The following is a 20959-nucleotide window of genomic DNA, read 5'->3' as shown; positions in this document are numbered from 1 at the left end:
AAGTTCTGGTGCTATAAAAGTTAGGTAAATGAGGAGAGTATAATCGGCAACTGTGTCGCCTCACATAGTCCTGTGAGACTGGTGGTGAGAGACTAATATGACGCATGGGTAACACTAAGGAAACCGAGCTAATTAGAGTAGAGATTAAGGAAACTGAACTCATTATAGTAGTTAATTGTAGTAGCGAAGTTCTGTGAGAGGAACTAGCAGTGGAGAACTTAGCTGTAGAGACGTAGTGAGGGTCGTGTTTACGTGGTAAAGTTGATGACATGGCGCGTAGGGTAGATAAGACATAGAGGGATCTCTATAGAGGAATGGGTCATGCTGGCCTAAAAGGATAAGATGGACAGGCGTGAGGCGCCGAGGGCCAGCAGGAACGAAGCCCGGAGGGGCAGATCCCTTTGTACCGCCACCGAGTCAGGGTGTGACTACTCCAGGAAAGATCGGACCACTACAATACAGACGCAGGTGTTGCTTGGTGACAGGCCTCCTTAAGACCTCAAACACGTGAATTCCATATCTGTATTACGAGGGGTCGATTGGCCTAATTAGCATAATCAATGATTAGTGATGCATTATGTTGATACAATATTTAATGGTTAGTAGTGCTTCGCACGTCTTAAGTTTATTATGTATGCCTTCAGGTCTGACCGAATGCAATAAACGATTCCTGCCACCGTGCAGGCCCGAAATCCTTTAGCTGCATTCGGGCAGCTACAAAGATTATTAGTAATTGATTCCTCCACTAAAAAAAAAAAAAAGAAAAAAAAAATCCAACGCCAGTGTCCAAAACTTAATTAAACAAATGAAAAATATAAATACACTTTTTACAGACGTCACAAAATTACATACGATAAAAACACTAAATAATCCCGATCAAACAATATTTTCTCCGTTTTGTAGAAAGTAAAGTGATTAAAACATTTCTTGCATGGAGTTACAACTACAGTTATACGTAAGGCGTCGAAATAGAAAATAAGAATTGCACAAAATACTTGTAATGTTTAAAATGTAAGGCAAAACTAACGAAAATATATAATTCAAATTTAAAAAAAAAAAAAAAAAGACTAGAAACTATAAATTAAGCAGACTGGAATCATAATGTACTAATTGCAAGTGATGGGTATCGATCCCACTGATCCAGAACAGTACATCTGGCGTTGTTCATTTCGTACCTAAGGCATTGACCCCACTGACCCATTGTTCATGTACCCAAGACACTGACTCCACTGACCTAGGACCAAGAACCCAGTGCTGGCCCTCTATATTGGTGATGCAGCTCAATGTCAATACTCTGTTATGCACTTACAAGGAATGGAAGCACTTCTGAGAGATCATACATGACTACCAGATTATTTAGTACATATTCCACAGTGCTGTAACTCACCTCTTTTCGAGGTAAAAAGCTCATCACTTAACCGGATGGTACATATGTCACTCTCCATGAGTTAATGAGGGATTGCTATCGCTGACACTTTCACGTATCATCCCAGTTATTTCTGTTAATAAGGTTCCTACTTTTCTTCTCGAGAACTCTCTATAGGTCAACGCCAAAATGTATTGAGTTCTAAAGTTATTTATACGAACATTAGAAAATAGTGACGACTTCACCTTAACTCACTTGTGCTGTTCTCAGTTTTTTTTTTCTTGAGAATCGATTTCTTTGTCGATGTCCGTTATGATTCGTTATTTCACCTCCATTTCCAACACCGTTTTGCAGCTTCCTAATAATTTATCTGTCTCTGGTCAGCCAGATGGTGACAAAATTGTCTGTTGCATGGAATCATCATTACTATCATACTATGGATATTCACATCATCACACACTTCCTAACTCTTTCTCGCGTGCAGACAAAAGGCAATACTCAAATTGCTCCTACATGTGAATACCCCACCCCATTCCTTCCTTTCGAAACAGCTGCACTCGCCCTTTTACAATTGCCTCAGGTTTCCCCATATGCCTTTGTCTGTGTAGATCATTTCAGCCATTTTGTAATTTTGTCTCCAATCAGTTATGGAGGGCACACCCAGGAGAACCCGTTGCTTCGCTCACCCTACGACGTATTCCTGGAGGGATTGCCCTGGACTAGTTTCCATGCAGACCTCTTCCCCATAACAAGTAAAGCCTGGCAGGAGGCATCAATTTACCACTGTCATGAGATTTGTGGGGGTGCCCTTGGCCTCTGACTTCTGCCATACTGGATTGTGCCTTGCAGAAAAGTATCTGAAGTTTCTCAAGATCTTAATGCTACAGCCAGACGCATGGACAGTCTACTGAGTTATCCAGTAAGCCTCCAGTCACCTGGACTTCGGCGTTAGGTTAGGAGACCTTAAGACCCGAGGCCTTCACCTCCTAGTGGAGTGCCTCGAAAGCCATCTCCAGAACCTATATCAACCCCACAAGGATTACTTCGCAGATGACAATAACAAGATCAATGGCATTGATATTGTTGGTAAATGTTCCACAATGATTTTGATTTACGGCTCTACCCAATACCTTGTCCATACAAACGTTGGAAAATGACAGGGCACGGACACATTCTTGCCTCACCTGCGCAATCACAGGAAAGAAATTTGACATTCCCTTCTGCGCTTGACAACATTCTCAGTACCGGACTATAGGCAAGTCAATAGACCTCATAGCAATCCCGCAGTTACTGCAACTCCAAGAGTGACTGAAAATGCATTGAATCAAATGCCTTCTTGAGATCAACAAAGGTTCTCCAGTTTCTCAAGGTGAAACACTGAGTGCTCAGATTTGGGGATTCTTTTGGACCTGAAATGAAGCTTCAGTGATGCAACAACTAATTTGTGATCAGTAGGAAAGAATTCAGCACTTCAGAAAACCCTGCAGTTCTGAAGGATCCTCCTATAAGTGCTACTGAGTATGTGATTTATCTCCTTAACAATCCTTCTGGCACTGCTGTATTAAGCCCATTGATGAAGCTCTGATGTTTGATACCAAGAGAACTGCTGGTATTCCTGTTACCAAAATCATGAGAACCAACTAGTATCTCGTAGATAGCTCTGTCATTGCCGGTACATGCATTAATAATTCAACTAAGACAATGAGTGTGTCCCGGTCCAATACTGAGTCGAGTTTGGCTTAGAACATGTCTTCTTCGGTTTCGAATTCCTCGATAGAAGCATACACTGCAATGAGACACATGAAGCCCATGGTGTACTTTAGATTCAACTGCATTATAATAACCCTCATCAGTTGGAGTAACGGCAACAACGAATGGCTGCAGTCTGATGGAGATGCTTATAGCTACCACGGGCACCATTGGTCATGCTGAACCGGTTGTAGGTGTACCCATATTGCAATGGTCTTGCCACTGCCAGGCCTTATCGTTTAAGAGTCCCACTGTATCCACCCTCGTCCTGTATCCTTCTTCCCCTCACACACTCATCACACCATCCCATTAACACTTCCATCTTCCCTTTTACAGACATCACAACCCCTTCCCCTTCCCTCTCCCTAACTAATCGTCTCTCCGCTTTCCTGTCAGATACCCCCATTGCTCCCTTTCTCTAGACCGTGCCCTTTGCCTCGCTTTCCATCTCGTCCGCTAACGAAGAGAAGTTAAGCATCCAGCAGAGCTGAGCTTCGTGGTGTAGTAACTAGGGTATCGAATAGCATATCAGACATCCATTCTGGTCAGTCTTCCCGCTATCTAATCATCGATAAACTGAGACTCTTTTGTTTTGTAAAGAGACGGTGGTACACCAGAGGAATGAACTCTGAATCCGGTGGTTGTCTTGGATTATTATTTAGGTTGTGATTACATGTTTTTACTGTTTCACGGGTACTATCTTAAAATCAATGAGCTGTGTGTTATGTATAGTAAAATTCTCTATCTGAAAGTATCTAGTTTTGTACAATTTCGAGTAGGAATAGACTGATTTGATATGTTTCAAGAAGCCAACCGGATTTTAAGGGTTAAGGATGAGGAAAACTAAAGAATAGTGGAATAAAAACAGGTTACACTTCCTTTTACCATTATTGCAAGGCTGTAGGACAGTAGGAGCGTATGTCTGTGTGTGTGTATGTGTGTGTGTGTGTGTGTGTGTGTGTGTGTGTGTGTGTGTGTGTGTGTGTGTGTGTGTGTGTGTGTGTGTGTGTGTGTGTGTTCACCAGGCATACCTGGTTATAGGTGCCAACATGGTGTGTTTAGGAATGTCATGTTGACCTGTGTGTGTGTGTGTGTGTGTGTGTGTGTGTGTGTGTGTGTGTTCACCAGGCATACCTGGTTATAGGTGCCGACATGGTATGTTTAGGAATGTCATGTTGACCTGTGTGTGTGTGTGTGTGTGTGTGTGTGTGTGTGTGTGTGTGTGTGTGTGTGTGTGTGTGTGTGTGTGTGTGTGTGTGTGTGTGAGAGAGAGAGAGAGAGAGAGAGAGAGAGAGAGAGAGAGGGAGAGAGAGAGAGAGAGAGAGAGAGAGAGAGAGAGAGAGAGAGAGAGAGAGAGAGAGAGAGAATATATAAGGAAGAGGTTAGTGAAAGGGAAAAATTATGCTTGAAAAATATGTTACGTTGATGATAACTGTGATTAGGGGCAGCTGTGTGTGTGTGTGTGTGTGTGTGTGTGTGTGTGTGTGTGTGTGTGTAAAAGCGCGTTACAGGGACGGAAAGATGAAGCTGATTGATTAAGTGTTGATGAATATTGATTATTACTTTGCTTTGGCTTTCAGCACTTAATGAGTAAGACTGATGCTTAATGGACATTACTTTTCTTTTTTTTTTTCTAATAAATAAAAAAGGTAGTTTATTTTAAAGTCAATTCGCAATAGTGCTCAAATTGCGCATTTTTATCATAAATTAGAAAAATAGTCGTAAACTGCGCGCGTCTATCATAAATCCTGATAAGACTTGACCAACCCTGTCTACGCGTGGTTAATGACACGCTCTCACTGCAAAGATGGCCGCCCCGCAACAACAGGTCACATGACGATCAGCTACACGCAGCGTGGCTGATCATTATGTGGATGTTTCTGTTCGATTCTGGTGATGTGACATCTGGCAGCGTTTAGAAAATTGTGAAAAAAGTGTCACAGCCGAATGAGCCGGACAAAATATCAGAAAATAACAATGATTTTGTATGGAAATGTCAGAAGAAAGACTGCAGAATATAAAAGTATCACATCCATGAGAACAGGATCATTTTTTTTTTTTTTGTACGCTCAAGACTGTCACTTCAGAAATGGGTATATGTTATGTATCTCTGGAGCGAGAGAATAAGAAAAGCAGACGCATGCTGACAGGTAAACATTTCTGGGAAGACTAGGATTGGTTGTTAGTTTTTTTTTTTTTTTTCCAGGAGCTTTGTGCCTTGAAGCATGCCCAGTTCAAGTCTGTGGGCAAGGAATGATTTGAAATCGATGAAGTCACGTTTCTTTCGTAAACCAAACCATCACCGTGGACAAGCATCTCACACGTCTTCGGCATTGTTGACACGAGTACAAAACCTGCAACTGGCTACGTGGAAATTATCGAGGAGAGGACTACAGATAAACCTATTGTACAGAGGGGTTTGTCCAGGATCCATCATCCACAGCGGCGAGCAACAGTAATTCAATCCATAACGTTCTTCGAGTCATCGACTGCCTATCTAACAATCAACATGGCTTTCGACCCAATATATAACGTCTTAAGCATTTGACAATATCATCGACGCCATGGTTCCTAAGAAAATTGCAAAAACAAAAGTTGACACTGTTGGCTACATAAGTATTTCAAGAGAACACAATCTCCAAAAATTATTGTTGTGTATGTACTCGTATTCTGCAGGGCTGCAAGTTTTTTCCGACATTTTCCAAAAATGACATATCAGATGATATCAATGATTGGATGATGGCTCAATACGTAGGAGACATGCATTTCTGTACAGCAACACTGTCAATAATCTTGATGACTTCATTCATAATACACAAGAAACATTGCATAAAGCATGCCTGTGCTTTCTTACGAACGGACTCCCTACGAATGCTCAGAAAACACAGTGTATGTGCACAGCTATGTATCAATTTATATCTCTGGTTCTGCAGAGTGTAGAATTCTCTTGCTAATCAATCTCTATTAAATATTTTCCGCCATTTCCACTTATCGTTAGTTACAATATCGTATTCGGAATGTTTTCCTTTATAAGTTAAAATGGTTAATTTCAATACTGATCCAATATTGTAGCAAATAGTAATTATATGACAAATGGTGTAAATATTTCCATAATCTTCTTTCACGTACCTTATCTTTTTATTTTATTTTATTTATTTTTATTTTTATTTTGCTTTGCTTTACAGAGTTTCAGCAAACATGTTCGTGCTCTACAGTCACGCTTGAGTCAAAATGGTCCATATCATAACATAGATGAGCAAGGGCAAAGTAATGAAGCAATGTGTATTACCAGACTTATATGAATGGCACCCCACCATTCAAGAAATATTTTCAAAAACTTTTTTTACCAATATTTCGTAATTCTAAGAAATATTCTCCTCGAAGTAAACTTATTTCAGTCTTTTATGTTGTGGTTTATTCAGATCAACTTTTTATGTAAATACACATGCGAGAGTTATATTCTATATAAAATAAGTGTGTGACACGAGCAATATATATATATATATATATATATATATATATATATATATATATATATATATATATATATATATATATATATATATATATATATATATATATATATATATATATATATTTTTTTTTTTTATGTAGGAAGGACACTGGCCAATGGCAACAAAAATCTAATAAAGAAATATATATATATATATATATATATATATATATATATATATATATATATATATATATATATATATATATATATATATATATATATATATATATATATATATATATATATATATATATACAAAAATTGCAGTTGTGCTGAGGCTGTTTTTGGTGCCGCTGTCCAGGTGCATGTTCACGAAGTGGTCTCGATTTTTTCCTGAAAATACTTAAAATTAGACTGTTGATACATAAAAGGCTTTCAAATAGTAATTATGCTCCAAATGTATTCCTTTTCTTTTCACAGTAAATACTTAATATGTCTCTCTCTCTCTCTCTCTCTCTCTCTCTCTCTCTCTCTCTCTCTCTCTCTCTCTCTCTCTCTCTCTCTCTCTCTCTCTCTCTCTCTCTCTCTGTGTGTGTGTGTGTGTGTGTGTGTGTGTGTGTGTGTGTGTGTGTGTGTGTGTGTGTGTGTTGTTGTTGTTGATTCGTGCCCAAAACATTTGGTACCCGGACTAAGGAGAGCCCAGTACTTAAGTCTAACTTCTCGCAGCACCGAGCCTCCAGAGACCGCCAGCACCACAAGCGCCACGACGAGGGTCTGGCGACGATACTTACCCAATCTGAGGGCAAGGCAGGTCATCAGCCTCCGAGAGAGGGTGCGATGCAGCTCATGTAGAGACACTAAAGGTGTTATAAACAGCGAGGTCTCCTTATCACACGAGTTGTAACTATCTGGCTTAAAGAGGAAGCTTTCACGCTGTTCAGGACCTGCTCCAGCATATCTGTGGGAAATATCAAGCCGTTTGTGGTCACGCTGTATCTTAAAGTTTGTTAATCTCCATCGGTAGAGAAATTACATGCACTTAATTCCACGGCACTCACCTAGGCCACCCACGTCCACGGTGGGCACCTTGCTGCAGGTAGGCGCCTCGCTCTGCATGCTGCTGCACCTGCTGTGCCTTCTGCTGCTGCTGGTTATGTTGCAAACGGTGGCGATGGTGGTGGTTCTTTTGTTGGCTGCGGTGATGGTGATGGTGATGTCGCTGCTTTTGTTGCTGGTGGTGGGAGTGGTGCTGCTGGTTCTCTTTCTAGTGGGAGTGCTGCTGATGGTGATAATGAGGACAAAGTGGATGCTGGAAGCCTGATGTCACAGTCGATTTTGCGCGCCGCACGATGTTTTAAAAGCGTTGAGGAACTGTGTCCTAAGGTTATTTGCATGATTGAAAGCAAATACCTTCTTCAATCACAATAGATTTTGCAAACAAACACAATCTACTTCTGTGTCAGAGATCCGTCTCTGTGTGCTGAGCACCATAGCAGAGGTGATTGTATCCACCATTGAGGCATGCATTCCTCATTCTTTTTTTCACCCTAAACCTTCCAAAGCTTGGTTTAACTCAGCCTATTCTTCTTGCTTATATCTATTCTTTTTACCTTCTCCCTGTACTTCATTCTTCCTCCACTTCTTTGCCCCATGTGTTCTCCTTCCCCCTTTACGAACTCCATAATGTCCTTTTCTTCTCCCCCCCCCTGTTCCTTTCTTCTCCTCTCCTCTTTCATCTTCTCTCAAACCTCCCTCCCTGTCACCTCCCCTCCCTTTACCTGCCCAAGATAAAGTGTTACGAGAGTAATATCTCTCTCTTTCCCCCTCACTCATCCCACAACATTCACTCCTCAGCCTTCCTCACTCTCTCGTATAATTTCATTCTCATTTTCTGTCAGTCTTATGTAGAGCACCTTGATATCATTGCTTTAACAGAAACTTAGTTAGATATGTCAAGAAAAGTATTAAATCCAGAGGTTAAGAAAGATGGTTATACATTGTTCTATAAAGACAGGTAAAACAGGAAAGGAGGAGGCGTCGCGTTATACGTTAGGGACACATTACAGGGCTGTATTAACAGTAGAATTAAAACAGATAGCAAAACAGAGTCGATGTGGGTAGATATTAAGGAAGGATCACAGTTAGTAGTACTGGGAGTAACGTACAGGCCACGGAACAGTACAAAGGAAATTAACACCTCACTGTGGCAGGAAATAAATAGAGCAGGAAGGTACAGTCTGGTCTGAGTGGTAGTAGATCTTAATTTTAGGAATATCGACTGGAGTCTGATGGTGGGTATCAATGAGGCAGAGGAATTTCTTAAGGTAATTCAGGATGATTTTTTTAAAACAGGTTGTCGTAATACCCACAAAGGGGAACAATATTCTAGATTTAATTCTTACTAACAGGGAGGAAATAGTCACGCAGGTAGAGGTTGGAGGACAGCTAGGCAACAGTGACCATTGGGAAATTGGGTACAAATCAATATGGGAAGAAAATTTTAGAAGCAAAAACACTAGTAAAATACCTGACATTATAAGAGCAGATTTTGAGGAATTAAAAAGGTACCTCCGAGGACTTGCATGGCAACGAATGCAGGGTGAGGTCAGGTCCGAGACGGAGTTGAGAGAGACAAGGCAGAATGAGAGAGGTAAGGTGAGGTGTGAGGGTGACAAGAGGAAGGAAGATGTGTCCGAAAGGGGCGGAGGAGAGAGAGAGGGGGAGATAGTGTGAGTATGTTGGAGGGTCAGGTCATGCTGAAATGAGAGAGGTGAGGTCGAAGCGAGTAGATGAAGGAGTGGAAAGGATGGAAGGGGCCGAGATGAGGGGATTAGGTGAAGTAAAATGTAGATGAGTTCTATAAATATTTCGTAGATAAAGTGCATACAGGAGTTAGCAAAGATCCCGTATAGAGCAATAAGATCACAGAAAAAATTACCCTAAATGGATGACTGCTAGGTTGAAACATTATATAGGGCGGAAGAGAAGTATATATAAGAGATTTAGGGCAGGTGAAGAGGTTTTAAGGCCACAATATAATGAATTAGTTAGAACAATTACGAATTACGAATCAAAGGTAGCCAACCAGGCGAAGAAGGACCCCAAGGAATTTTATTAGATTTACAGGACGAAGAATAAGGATACTATAGGTCCATTAAAGGCAGCAGATGGGGAGCTGCTTAGTTCTGGGGAGGAGATTAGTAAAATTCTGAATGAATTTTTTTTAACTGTCTTCACCCAGGAAAACATGCAGAATATGCCAAATAGAGAACAGATATTTAGAGCAGATGAGAATGAGAAGCTGACAGATATTTCCATAACTAAGGAGATAGTGCAACAGGAGATAGATAGGCCAATAAAGTTCAAGACACCAGGACCAAATGAAATATATCCCACAGTACTTAAGGAATGCAAAGAGGTTATTAGTGAGCCGTTAGTTTCTGTCTTTAGGAAATCACATGAGTCAGGTGAGGTACCAGTAATGTGGAGGCAGGCTAATATAGTACCCATCTTTAAGAAAGGAGACAAAACTTTAGCGTCTACTTATAGACCTGTCAGCTTAACTTCAGTTGTAGGTAAAATATTGGAATCAATAATAATGAGGAACATTAGAGAGCATTTAGACAAACATAACTTGATAAATCAGTCACAGCATGGCTTCATAAAGGGGAAGTCTTGCCTGACGAGCTTGTTAAGTTTTTACAGTAAAGTGTACGAGGCAGTAAATAATGGTGATAGTTATGACATTTTATATCTGGACTTTAGTAAAGCTTTTGACAAGGTATCCCATCAGAGGCTCCTAATAAAGGTTATGGCACGGGATAGATGGGAAGGTGTTAGGCTGGATAAGGTCATGGCTAAGCGACAGGCGACAAAGAGTTGTAATAAACGGCTATAAATCCGTGTGGGGTCATGTAATTAGTGGAGTGCCACAGGGATCAGTATTAGGGCCACTGTTGTTTATTAATATATATCAATGACTTGGATATTGGAATTAGTAGTGATGCTAGTAAATTTGCGAATGACACAAAGATAGGTAGATTAATTAGGTCTGAATCGGATGCCATCGCCTTGCAGCCAGATTTAGATAGGATGAATGAATGGACGGACAAATGGCAAATGCAGTTTGATATCAACAAATGCAAAGTACATAGCGTAGGTAGAGGAAACCCACACAGTAGGTACACAATAAACAACGAAACTCTGGTAGGTTCAGGGTACAAAAAAGTTTTAGGAGTTATAGTTAGCTCTGAACTCCGTCTTGGAAAACAATGCATAGAGACCAGAAACAAGGCAAATAGGGTATTAGGATTCAATTTTAGGAATGTTAAAAGTAGAAGGCCAGTAGTAATATTAAAGTTATATTTGGCGTTGGTCAGACCTTATCTAGACTACGCTGTGCAGCTCTGGTCCCCACATTACTAGAAAGATATAGGTCTATTAGAATCAGTACGGAGGAGAATGAATAGAAGGATACAGGGAATGAGGAGTATTCCTTACTAGGCGAGAGTGAAACTGTTAGATTTACATTCTTTAGAGCGACGTAGGTTAAGAGGGGACCTGATAGAAGTCTTCAAGTGGTATAAAGGTATAAAGAGAGGGGATGGGAGTACTCGTAAGAGCTTATTAGACTGAGACTGAATGAGAGAAAACGCAAATTTGCGTGAATGTGTTAGTTAACGAAAGATGAAGTGTGGCACTGAGTGAATAGGATGTAGGGGGATGTAAGCAAAATTCTTAGGATCTGTAACCAGGGTAGAACAAGAAATAACGGGTTCAAGCTTGAAAAATTTAGGTTTAAGAAAGAGATAGGAAGAAATTGTTCTCAAATGGAGTGGTAGATGTGTGGAACGGACTCAGTAATCATGTTGTTAGTGCTAAGACATTAGGGAGCTTTAAGAGAAGATTAGACGGGTTTATGGATGGGGGATGATAGGTGGAAATAGGTAGGTATATTTCATACAGGGACTGCCACGTGTAAGCCTGGTAGCTTCTTGCAGCTTCCCTTGTTTTTTATGTTCTTATGTTTTTATTTACCAATCCTCAGGATCGTTCTTATTCACTCAGTGCCACACTTCATCTTTCGTTAACTAACACATTCACGCACATTTGCGTTCTCTCTCATTCAGTCTCAGTCTAATAAGCTCTTACGAGTACTCCCATCCCCTCTCTTACTTTCACTCATACTCGCACTTAATCTTTCGATGCATCCCAAACATCACCAGTATGTTTACTTAATTTCATCACTATTACACACACACACACACACACACACACACACACACACACACACACACACACACACACACACACACACACACACACACACACACCCCATGACACACATGAAACTGTACCAACTTTGTAGACGTCTGGGGAGAAACTAAAAGTAGGTGCAGTAAAGCAGGCTGCTGAGGACTAGTTATAGCCGTAGCGTGCCAGATATACAGAGAAGGAAGGGGAAAGTTGCCAAACAGGGAAGCTAAAGGCTTAATGAAAAATTTGGTTTTAACAGACCAATGACTACCATCACCTGAAAGTAATCAAGTACAAACATGAAAATTCAGATCCGTAAAGGTTCAGCAGGACAATACTGGCCCTCCAGCCAGGGTGTCCTCGCTTGCGCTCAGCCGCTCGCGAACGAACTCGATGCTCTGGGGTAACTCCTGAAGCTCGTCCTTCAGTCAGAGGAAGAACGAGAAGTGTTGGACAGGAGTAATAGTAGTGGTAGTGGTGGTGGTGAAGGTAGTGGTGGTGAATGTAGTGGTGGTGGTGGTAGCAGCAGTAGCATAAGAACATAAGAACATTAGAAAATGAGGGAAGCTGCAAGACGCCATCAGACCTGCACGTGGCAGTCCCTGTAAAATGTTGCTCCTAGTGCCTGACCGGGATTTGAACCCGAGACCTCTCGCATCCTAAGCGAGAATCATACCCCTAGACCATCAGGCCGATTAAGCAAGCCACAGGGATGGTGCAGTGGTACTAGTATCAGTAGCAGTAGTAGAAGTAGTAGTAGAACAACAAGAACAAGAAGATTAATTGATTGATTTTAAATAAGATACCGCAATATCACAGAAGAAGAAAAAGAAGAAGAAGAAGAAGAGGAAGAAGAAGAAGAAGCACCAGCAGCAGCAGCAGCAGCAGTAGTACATGTAGTGGGGCTGGTTGAGGCAGCTGTCGGCGCCAGGCCTGAAGGGGCGCGTCCAGTGTCTGCTCTGCGACACCTGTATTGGCGACTCCTTGTCCTGCAGGGCCTGCCGCAGCGACGCGATGCTCTCCTCCTCCTGTGCTATCTCCTGACGAAGCTGGAGTAAAGGGAGGCTTAAAAATTGTAAAATTTTAGGCCTCAAGAAACAAGCCTATTGGATCCAACCATCCAAACGTTTCATAAGTCTCAAAAGATAGTAAAAAAGAATAAATAATAATAAATAACATAAAGAATAAAGAAAACGCGAAGAAAAAATAAAAGAAAAAGAAAAGAGGAATGGTCTTTCTTTAAGACTCCAATTCAGAAACGCTTTCCTGTTTTACCACGACTTTTTCCAAAGGCCACAGAGATGATTAACCGGGTTTTCAAGTGTGATTCTCCTGTTAACAATGTACAAATGTTGTTAATCTGCTAATAGAACAGAAAAAAAAGAACACCATCGAAAACCCGTGTAACTTCGATTAGAGCTTTTTAAAAGTAGTCAAGGAGAGGGAGAAGTGTTTTAGAAGTTCTAAGTAACGCGAGGCTCACCATGCCGTCCTTCTCCGTGAGTCTCACCTTGGCCTCGTTCAGTTCAGGGATGCGTATGCTGAGGGCCATGTTCACTGGCTCTGCTGTATCCTCTGCGTCCCTCGCCACGTCCCGCAACGTCTAAGAGAGAGAGAGAGAGAGAGAGAGAGAGAGAGAGAGAGAGAGAGAGAGAATATTACCCTTTATAAAGCAAAGGTCCTGTCCGCATTACCGAGCATTGCAGGACCCGATGGATGCATTTTCTAGCTTCTTGCAGTATTATCAGCTGGATACAGATCCCTGCAGGTAGTGTCCTTATCGGGGTGAGGCTCATCAGGAATGCCTGTGATGTTTAACACCGCTGAACAGGTAGCGATGGGTGGGGGATGGGCAGATGTCGTTGATCCGTCAGCTGTCAGTTAATGAAAGCAAACCGATTCATCGGTCTGAGAGAGAGAGAGAGAGAGAGAGAGAGAGAGAGAGAGAGAGAGAGAGAGAGAGAGAGAGAGAGGAAGCGTCGTTAAGTGAAAGGGCTGGGCAGAGGAACGCACATACGCACACACGCACTTCGTTGCGAGACGGCCTCGCGGGAAGATCAGCGTGCGAGGTTCCCCGGCCGCCTCAAACTCCGCCCACCGGGCAGCAGAACGCACAAACATACACACGCACTCGTCCGCTGGGCAGTCCCGTAAACGCTTTGCTCCACTGCGATCCTCGCCTCTCTTCTCCAGCATGCGGCAGACCGTAGTCGTTAACTGTAGACGCCTTCACGTCTATAAGGGATCAGGATGACAAACGACCCAGTCGTTTACTCGCTTTAATGTGGTTAACCTGTAGTGACAATTAATTTGACATCAGCACGAGGAGTACTGAAGTACAATAAAACATTCGCATGCACTTAAGGCACATGAACATATAGAGAGATAGCATTCCATCATAATAAAGTGCGATATAATAACCAAAATACATAATGGTTTACGCTTTAACGAGCATTCAGAATAATAGATACGCAAATGCAATACATGTATAGTAATTTACATTGCATTTTGACATGTAGCAGTTACTGCTAATTAATCACAATGCAACACCTACGACTACGAGGGTCGGCGTTTGAGGGTCTAGGGTTTATGGAAAAAACAGAACGAGTCGCAACACCTCTCCCTCTGAAGACTGGGCACAATCTGCCCACTTCTGAGGCCGCTGGGCCAAATATGCGACACCAGGTGACCCATACCTCTACAGAGATCCCTCTGTGCCTTATCTACCCTTGGCGCCATGTCTTCAACTTTACCACGTAAACACAACCCTCACTACCTCTCAACAGCTAAGCTCTCCACAGCTAGTTCCTCTCACACAAATTCACTCCTGCAATTAACTACTATAATGAATGCAGTTTCCTTGATTTCTACTCTTTCCTTACTGTTACACATGCTTCATATTAGTCTCTCACCATCAGCCTCACAGGACCTTGTGAGGCGACACAACTGGCGACTGCAATATGTCAGTAATCAGTGAGATGTATTTCACCATCTCTAGTTTTTTTCGAACTCTTTCTACCTCTCGGTTGTAAGTAGAGGGCAAAAAAGTTCTACCTATCTCTCTGCGTCTGGCAAATTCGTGCTTAGGGTTAAGTCCATGAACTAGATTCCTGAACCTTTTGTCTTCCACAACAGATAGTGGTTGCAGGTCTTCCACTATCATTATGACTACCAGCTCGTCAAATTCCTTCTTTTTGCTCGAGTCATTTTTATAGGGATGAGCCCTTGTGATTGTCTTCATTAGAGAAGGCTGAGCTGAAGTAGACGGTCTGGCAGCCTTTTCAGACACGTCCTCTTTTAACTAAGCATATTCTATAGGATGTCTCGTGCGGAGATGTTTCAACATGCTGGAAGTACCACCACAAAACTTTGCTGCATCTTTGCACACCAAGCATGTGACAGCGTCAGAAGATGTCTGCTCCATATAGCTCCACACAGGAGCAATTCTGTTTCTCTTGGGCGCTATGGCTGACAAACACGAAGCTAATTTTGTCACGTTGTTTGCTTGAAAAAGTTACGTTACCGCGCAAGTTTGGTGAGTACGTGAGTTGTATACCTTTAAATCTGTGCGCCTGAAAAAAAAAAATTTAGAGTGTGAAATTTAGATATATGATAATTTGAGAAAGGAAGAGTTGCAGTATAAGTGAATAATGAGTAAGTTCATATGCATCCGGAAAATGAGAGTAAATTTATTTGTGGGTGCAACTGCACGGGTACCCCCTCTGGATTGGTTTAGCCCCTTAGGAGCTGCGTGCGAGATGGGCACCCATTATATATACCTAGTTGTGATGTCACCTGACATCTACCAATGAACAGACACACAAAAAAAGAAAAAAAAAAAAGATTCTTATGGCAACACTAAAGCGGTGCTGCTTTTGGCCAGCTTGAGTGAAATTTCTCTTTGACTTTCATGCAATTTCTGTAATATTCGTGCAGGGATGCGATTCATGCAATTTCAGTACGTTCTACCTCATTTTAACAGTATTTTATCAAACGTATTTTGTTTCATAATTACTTCTAAAACATATTCTCTAATGTTTGATATATTGAGGCGCCGTACAAATTAATAATCACTTGGACTCATTAGGATTTGGTTCCCAGACTTTGGACTCGGTTCTTATAGTCGGCCGCGGCGGAATCGTCGGACTCGGTTCCCGCCCATCCCTAACAGTCAGTATGAGTTCGACATTCGAGAAAGTTGGTGTCTGCGGCTTCTGCTCCTGCTTGCGCGTTACTTTTTGACATTGATATAAAAGTTTTTTTTTTCTTTCTTTTCAAAACAACTAGTTATGAAGCACTTAAATAAGCAAATACTTGGTAAAACAAAAACCAGATATACAATGATGAGTGCAAAGCAAATTATCGCTCCGCAATATTCATGACCCATTTTACAAACGATCACTATTTGAATCTGCTGTGTGGAGTGGGTACCAAAATGTACCATATCATCTACAACAAATACAATGGTGTATACAAAACTTTATTTAAATGCCATTTAAGAGAAGCAAGGAACTATTTCTAAAAACATCAATTATATTGCTATAACGCCTCATCGTCGTGAACTGCAGCCGCTTTCCACATGCTTGAGGGTTGACGGTTCAGTGATTCGCTTATATGGATATTGATGAAAAATCTGTTTCCTTCACGGTGACAGGGAAATTTTTCCTTTCTCTCAGTTACTTCCTTCTTGGAATGTCGCATTGGTGTAGGATTATTTTAGGATAAATCTCGGACTCCATATCGTTATAAATCTTTATATCTATAAAACATATCATCCTCGATCAAGGAAATCAAACACACATCCTCAGTGCTTGACTTTATTTTCAGCTTAATGTGTTCTAATTTCCTACACACAAAACACGGAACAGACTGTGACAGAGTTCATCCTGTTATCATCAACAGCATCGCCTGCCCCAACAGAACAACCACCACCAGCATCACCGCTTGCAGCACAACCAGCAGCAGCAGAAGGCACAGCAGGTGCAGCAGCATGCGGAGCGAGGCGCCTCCCTGCAGCAAGGTGCCCACCGTGGACGTGGGTGACCTAGGTAGGTGCTGTGGCCATCCTGGTCGCCTTCAGGGATAAGACACAAAGTTCCTCTAAATGTTGCCCTTGGGAAGCACCGCCTCCTCGTTTTACAACCTCTGGTGTACCTGACATATATAATGAGTTAGTAAGCTTTCCTCAAGGTGGACCCTGAAGCATGTGACTCCCCATACTCCTGCAGGCGCACACCACGCGGAGGAGCCCTGCCAGCAGGAGTGGGAACGCGTGACGCGCGAGCTGGAGCAGGCCTTCAGCGATATAGGATGTGCCTACCTCACCGGCCATGGCGTGCCTGACCACCTGGTAAGAATGTTTGCAGGCTCCTCCATGCGTGGGTGATGTTGGTGTTGAAAATGGTGATATTTGGTCAATGTGATGGTGATGCCGGTGGGGTTGTAAAGAAGGTACTACTTTAGCACTGGTGGTTCACTGTTTCAGATCAATGAAATGCTGTCCACTGGTGTTGCTTTCTTCAAACAGCAAGAAGAGGTTAAGATTCGTTGGGCTAAAGATACGAATATACATGGATACATCAAGATGAACTCCGAAAGGTGAAAAAAAAAACATCGTAATTTACATTCCATGTATTTGATGGTTTTACCAAGAAATAATCATGAAATGTAGGTATACCTAATTTACCAGGGACGGAGGTTAACGGGATTCACTTCTTTATTATCATTAACGGCTTAATATTTTCTGCAGGTTTGCTGGAGCAGGTCCTGAGCTGCATGAAGGCTTCGTCTTCAATCCAGCCTGTTACGGCCCGTATAATGAGGAAGTACCGCTGTTTATGACGCTTTTAGTGCCTCTGCATGAGTTTTGTCTCACCCTCTCTCGGAGGCTGATGACCTGCTTCGCCCTCAGTGTGGGTAAGTATTGTCGCCAGACCCTCGTCGTGGCGCTTGTTGTGCTGGTGGCCTCTGGAGGTTCAGTGTTGCGAAAAGTTAGACTGAAGGGCGATTGGAAAATGTGCCGACCTCATGTTCAGTTGCTTATCTTTTTTTATATTTTCCCCTAGTTACTGACCAATTTCTTTTATTCAAAAAGCGTTTTATTTAGGGAGGATAGGAGATTAAAGGCTATGGTTTTATTTTTTTTAAATAGTAAATAAATATTCTTATTGCTCGAGGAAAAAAGAAAAAAAATTGAAATTCGGTATTTAAATATTTGTCAAAAATCAAAATCAACTCCAAACAAAATTTCATCCTCTAGGAATTCTTCCTTTTCCATAGTTTCATAAAGCTGCAGCATAAAGAGCAGTATAGTAAGAAGTGTAAAGATAATCTTTTTTATTGCAAATTGCTGCATTTTCAGCAACTGTACCATACATTATTTATTATTGTCTGTGCTCGCAAACCACAATGGCGCACATGACTGCAGGGGGTGGAGGGGGGTGGACGTGATCCTCGTCCGTTCGCCACGTGACAGAAGTATTGTACGTGATTGGTGGACTACTCTCGGCCCGGGGTAAATAAATTAGCCCTACTTTCTGCGACTTTCCTCGATTTTTTTCTCTTCTCGATCAGGGGGTCGTGTATCAAGGCCGAGAGTCGGCCTGGGGGAGGTCAGCACGAGACTCGGTCGGGTCAGGGCCCATACAAACACTATGAATTTGACTATATTTCACGAGCGTTTCTTTTTGAAAATGTATGAAATATAATGTAAGAAGCATCTTTTTGTGCATCTAAATAGATCAATAAATATATATAAAAAAAAAGTACATATGTGCCAAAAATCGAAAAAAAAAAAATATTGTTAGTGTTACTTTTTTCTCTCTCTTATATTCCTATGAAAATAAACCTATCATGAGAGACTCAAAGAAATCACTCAGTTTTAGGTGTGTAATGGACGAAAAATGACGATATGCGAACATTTCACAAGACAAACCCATATTCATAAATTTTCTATTACCTTTTCACATATAGCAGAAGAAAGAGCATGAGTGATAGAAATTTGTAAGCAAATAAAAAAGTCCGTCTTTTTTTTTTAACTTGACATTACGAATGTCATTACTATTTGGAAGACTTTAATGCATCTTTCATTTTAATTATAGACGTTTTTCAGGAAAGAATCGAGATTACTTCGTGAACATGCACCAGGACAGCGGTACCAAGAACAGCCTCAGCTCTTACCGTCTCAACTATTACCCACTGGCCTCTGGTGATCAAGAGGACGTGGTTGGATTCGGTGCTCACACTGATTACACTACTATAACCCTTCTTTTCAGCAACGACTCGAAAGGCTTGCAGGTGAGTGAATAGTAACGCAGATAAATAAATGAATATTGGAAATTCAATCAAATCATTAAGTGGAGGTAAAGTCTTGCTTGCCTATGTTTTCTACCTCGTGATACCAAGTCTATTACTTCCTTGAGAAATCAAGAGAAAAAGCCAAGACGTGAATCATAGTAGGAACAACTCTCGCGATATGTGTCATAGGTGCAGCACCTCAATGTTGGCAGGTTCATGACTCAGCTGGGCAGTGGGTGGACGTGCCCTACGTTCCCGGCACCATACTGTTACTGGCGGGGGAGTTCCTCCACTTCCACTCCTACAAGAGGTTCAAAGCACCGGTGAGTCGGTGTTCAGAGAGGATCGCTAGGTTATTCAGCACCTAACATTATAACTTTAATGGAACGAGCTTTCCTCTTTAGGTTCTCTGTATCAATTGACTTCCATATAAGAAAGGGAGGTGGTATCCGTGATGGTAAAGGATGGCGTTGGCATAGCGGACGCCTCCATTCCCATCCAGATAGAGGTTGTGAAGAGATGCTGTATACACAATCAGCTTTTCATTGTTTAGTACGGACACGAAAATGTGATGCCAAGGATGTCTATTTACTCTTGTGTCTTCTGTTTGTTCAGATGCATCGCGTCGTTGTGCCCAGTGAATACCAGCCCGGGCGACTACATCGTGTCACGTTTGGCTTTTTCGATCATCCTGACTCGCACCAGCCAATGTGGCCTCCCAGTGAAGACCCTACCAGCCCTGCTCCGCCGAATGCCAAAGACTACTTTGTGGCAAAGATGCATAAAGCGGTTGAACTAGTGTCCAAGAAATGAGAGACAAGGTGTTGGAACAAGCATACTGTTTGGCGTTAATCATTTTTTTTTTTTAGTTTTTTTTTTTCTTATGTTTCAGGCAAAAGGATAAAAATAAGCCCCTATAGTGTTAGAGATTATTTTGTTGTTGAGGAAGTGTTTGGGAAAAAAGCTTGGGGTCAGATTCCTTAAGTATATCTCCATTAACACAATCAGTCGTAGTGTATTTCAAATGTCAGATGATATGAACGACCAAATTGAGTAGTGGATCGCTTTAAATGTACAAGTTTTTTTGCAGGTATATGAGCGTAACGACATGGCTTGAAAATGCCCGACCCGACCTGACCCGAGTTGGACAGACCTGCTTTTAAATCTAGATAATGAAGTGATCCTTCCTTGTAGACTCCGTGTTCCCTTTATATTTTGAAATCTACTTTTCCAGAATCAGGTACTTGTAGTAAGTTCTGGGTAACGTTTGTCATTCATTTCATGTTAAGCTGTACAACAGTGAACATTACACGTCATTAATACTATTTGACTCAACGGTGATTGAAAACTCAAGAATGTTTGTGAAAGCCCTGTAAAACCAATATAGATTATGACGAATGTAAATGAAAAAAATCGAAAAAAAAGAAATATGTTTCTTGAATACGATGGTACCAACAACTTTCTATAAATTTCAGAACTAACATGAACAGATCACAATAGTGATCCCATAAATCAGTTGTTAATAACGGCGACCTCCTGAAGTTTTTGGTCTTAGGTTATATCCATTTAATGTAGGATATCTCTTATACAGTGAAGGAAAAACAGTGTTCTGTAGGAGAGAGAGAGAGAGAGAGAGAGAGAGAGAGAGAGAGAGAGAGAGAGAGAGAGAGAGAGAGAGAGAGAGAGAGAGAGAGAGAATAAACCCTCACCCCCCCAAAAAAAATACCCTAAAATAAACTATTAAAACTTCATAAAAAAGTGAGAAAACGTTTAATTTTTCGTTCTCAAAAATGAAAAAAAGGTTTTATAAAGTAATCTTGTTTGGTTCTGAAGTA

At 41.5% G+C, this 20959-nt stretch overlaps 1 protein-coding gene, 1 long non-coding RNA gene and 1 other non-coding gene across 8 annotated transcripts in view; 1 reads left to right on the top strand and 2 right to left on the bottom strand.

Moving 5' to 3' along the window:
* The window catches only part of LOC135100045 (uncharacterized), a 28257-nt gene extending 7705 nt beyond the window's left edge, over positions 1-20552 (top strand). The window contains exons 1-8 of one of the 6 annotated variants that reach the window (XM_064002930.1): positions 15996-16025; positions 16731-16876; positions 17057-17178; positions 17314-17426; positions 17578-17744; positions 18940-19124; positions 19337-19447; positions 19740-20552. In XM_064002930.1, the coding sequence (XP_063859000.1) occupies positions 16819-16876; positions 17057-17178; positions 17314-17426; positions 17578-17744; positions 18940-19124; positions 19337-19447; positions 19740-19937 (954 nt within the window). In that variant the 5' untranslated portion in view covers positions 15996-16025; positions 16731-16818 and the 3' untranslated portion in view covers positions 19938-20552. Of the gene's footprint in view, positions 1-15995; positions 16295-16655; positions 16877-17056; positions 17179-17313; positions 17427-17577; positions 17745-18939; positions 19125-19336; positions 19448-19739 lie in introns of those variants that run through there. The other 5 variants (XM_064002920.1, XM_064002941.1, XM_064002912.1 and 2 more) reach the window with 5 other exon arrangements.
* On the bottom strand, positions 6895-8321 carry LOC135100084 (uncharacterized). Its single transcript, XR_010268535.1, has 3 exons — positions 7631-8321; positions 7364-7530; positions 6895-6965 (listed from the first exon to the last, which is right to left on the bottom strand). It is a non-coding gene; the product is annotated as an uncharacterized LOC135100084 (long non-coding RNA).
* On the bottom strand, positions 12449-12521 carry Trnap-agg (transfer RNA proline (anticodon AGG)). Its single transcript has one exon. It is a non-coding gene; the product is annotated as a tRNA-Pro (tRNA).
* Positions 20553-20959: the final 407 nt, after the last annotated feature.

The sequence above is a fragment of the Scylla paramamosain genome, chromosome 1, assembly GCF_035594125.1.
Source record: "Scylla paramamosain isolate STU-SP2022 chromosome 1, ASM3559412v1, whole genome shotgun sequence".
Taxonomy (NCBI): Eukaryota; Metazoa; Arthropoda; class Malacostraca; order Decapoda; family Portunidae; genus Scylla; species Scylla paramamosain.
Note: the sequence above shows the minus strand (reverse complement) of the source record. Positions and strands in the feature narration are given on the sequence as shown.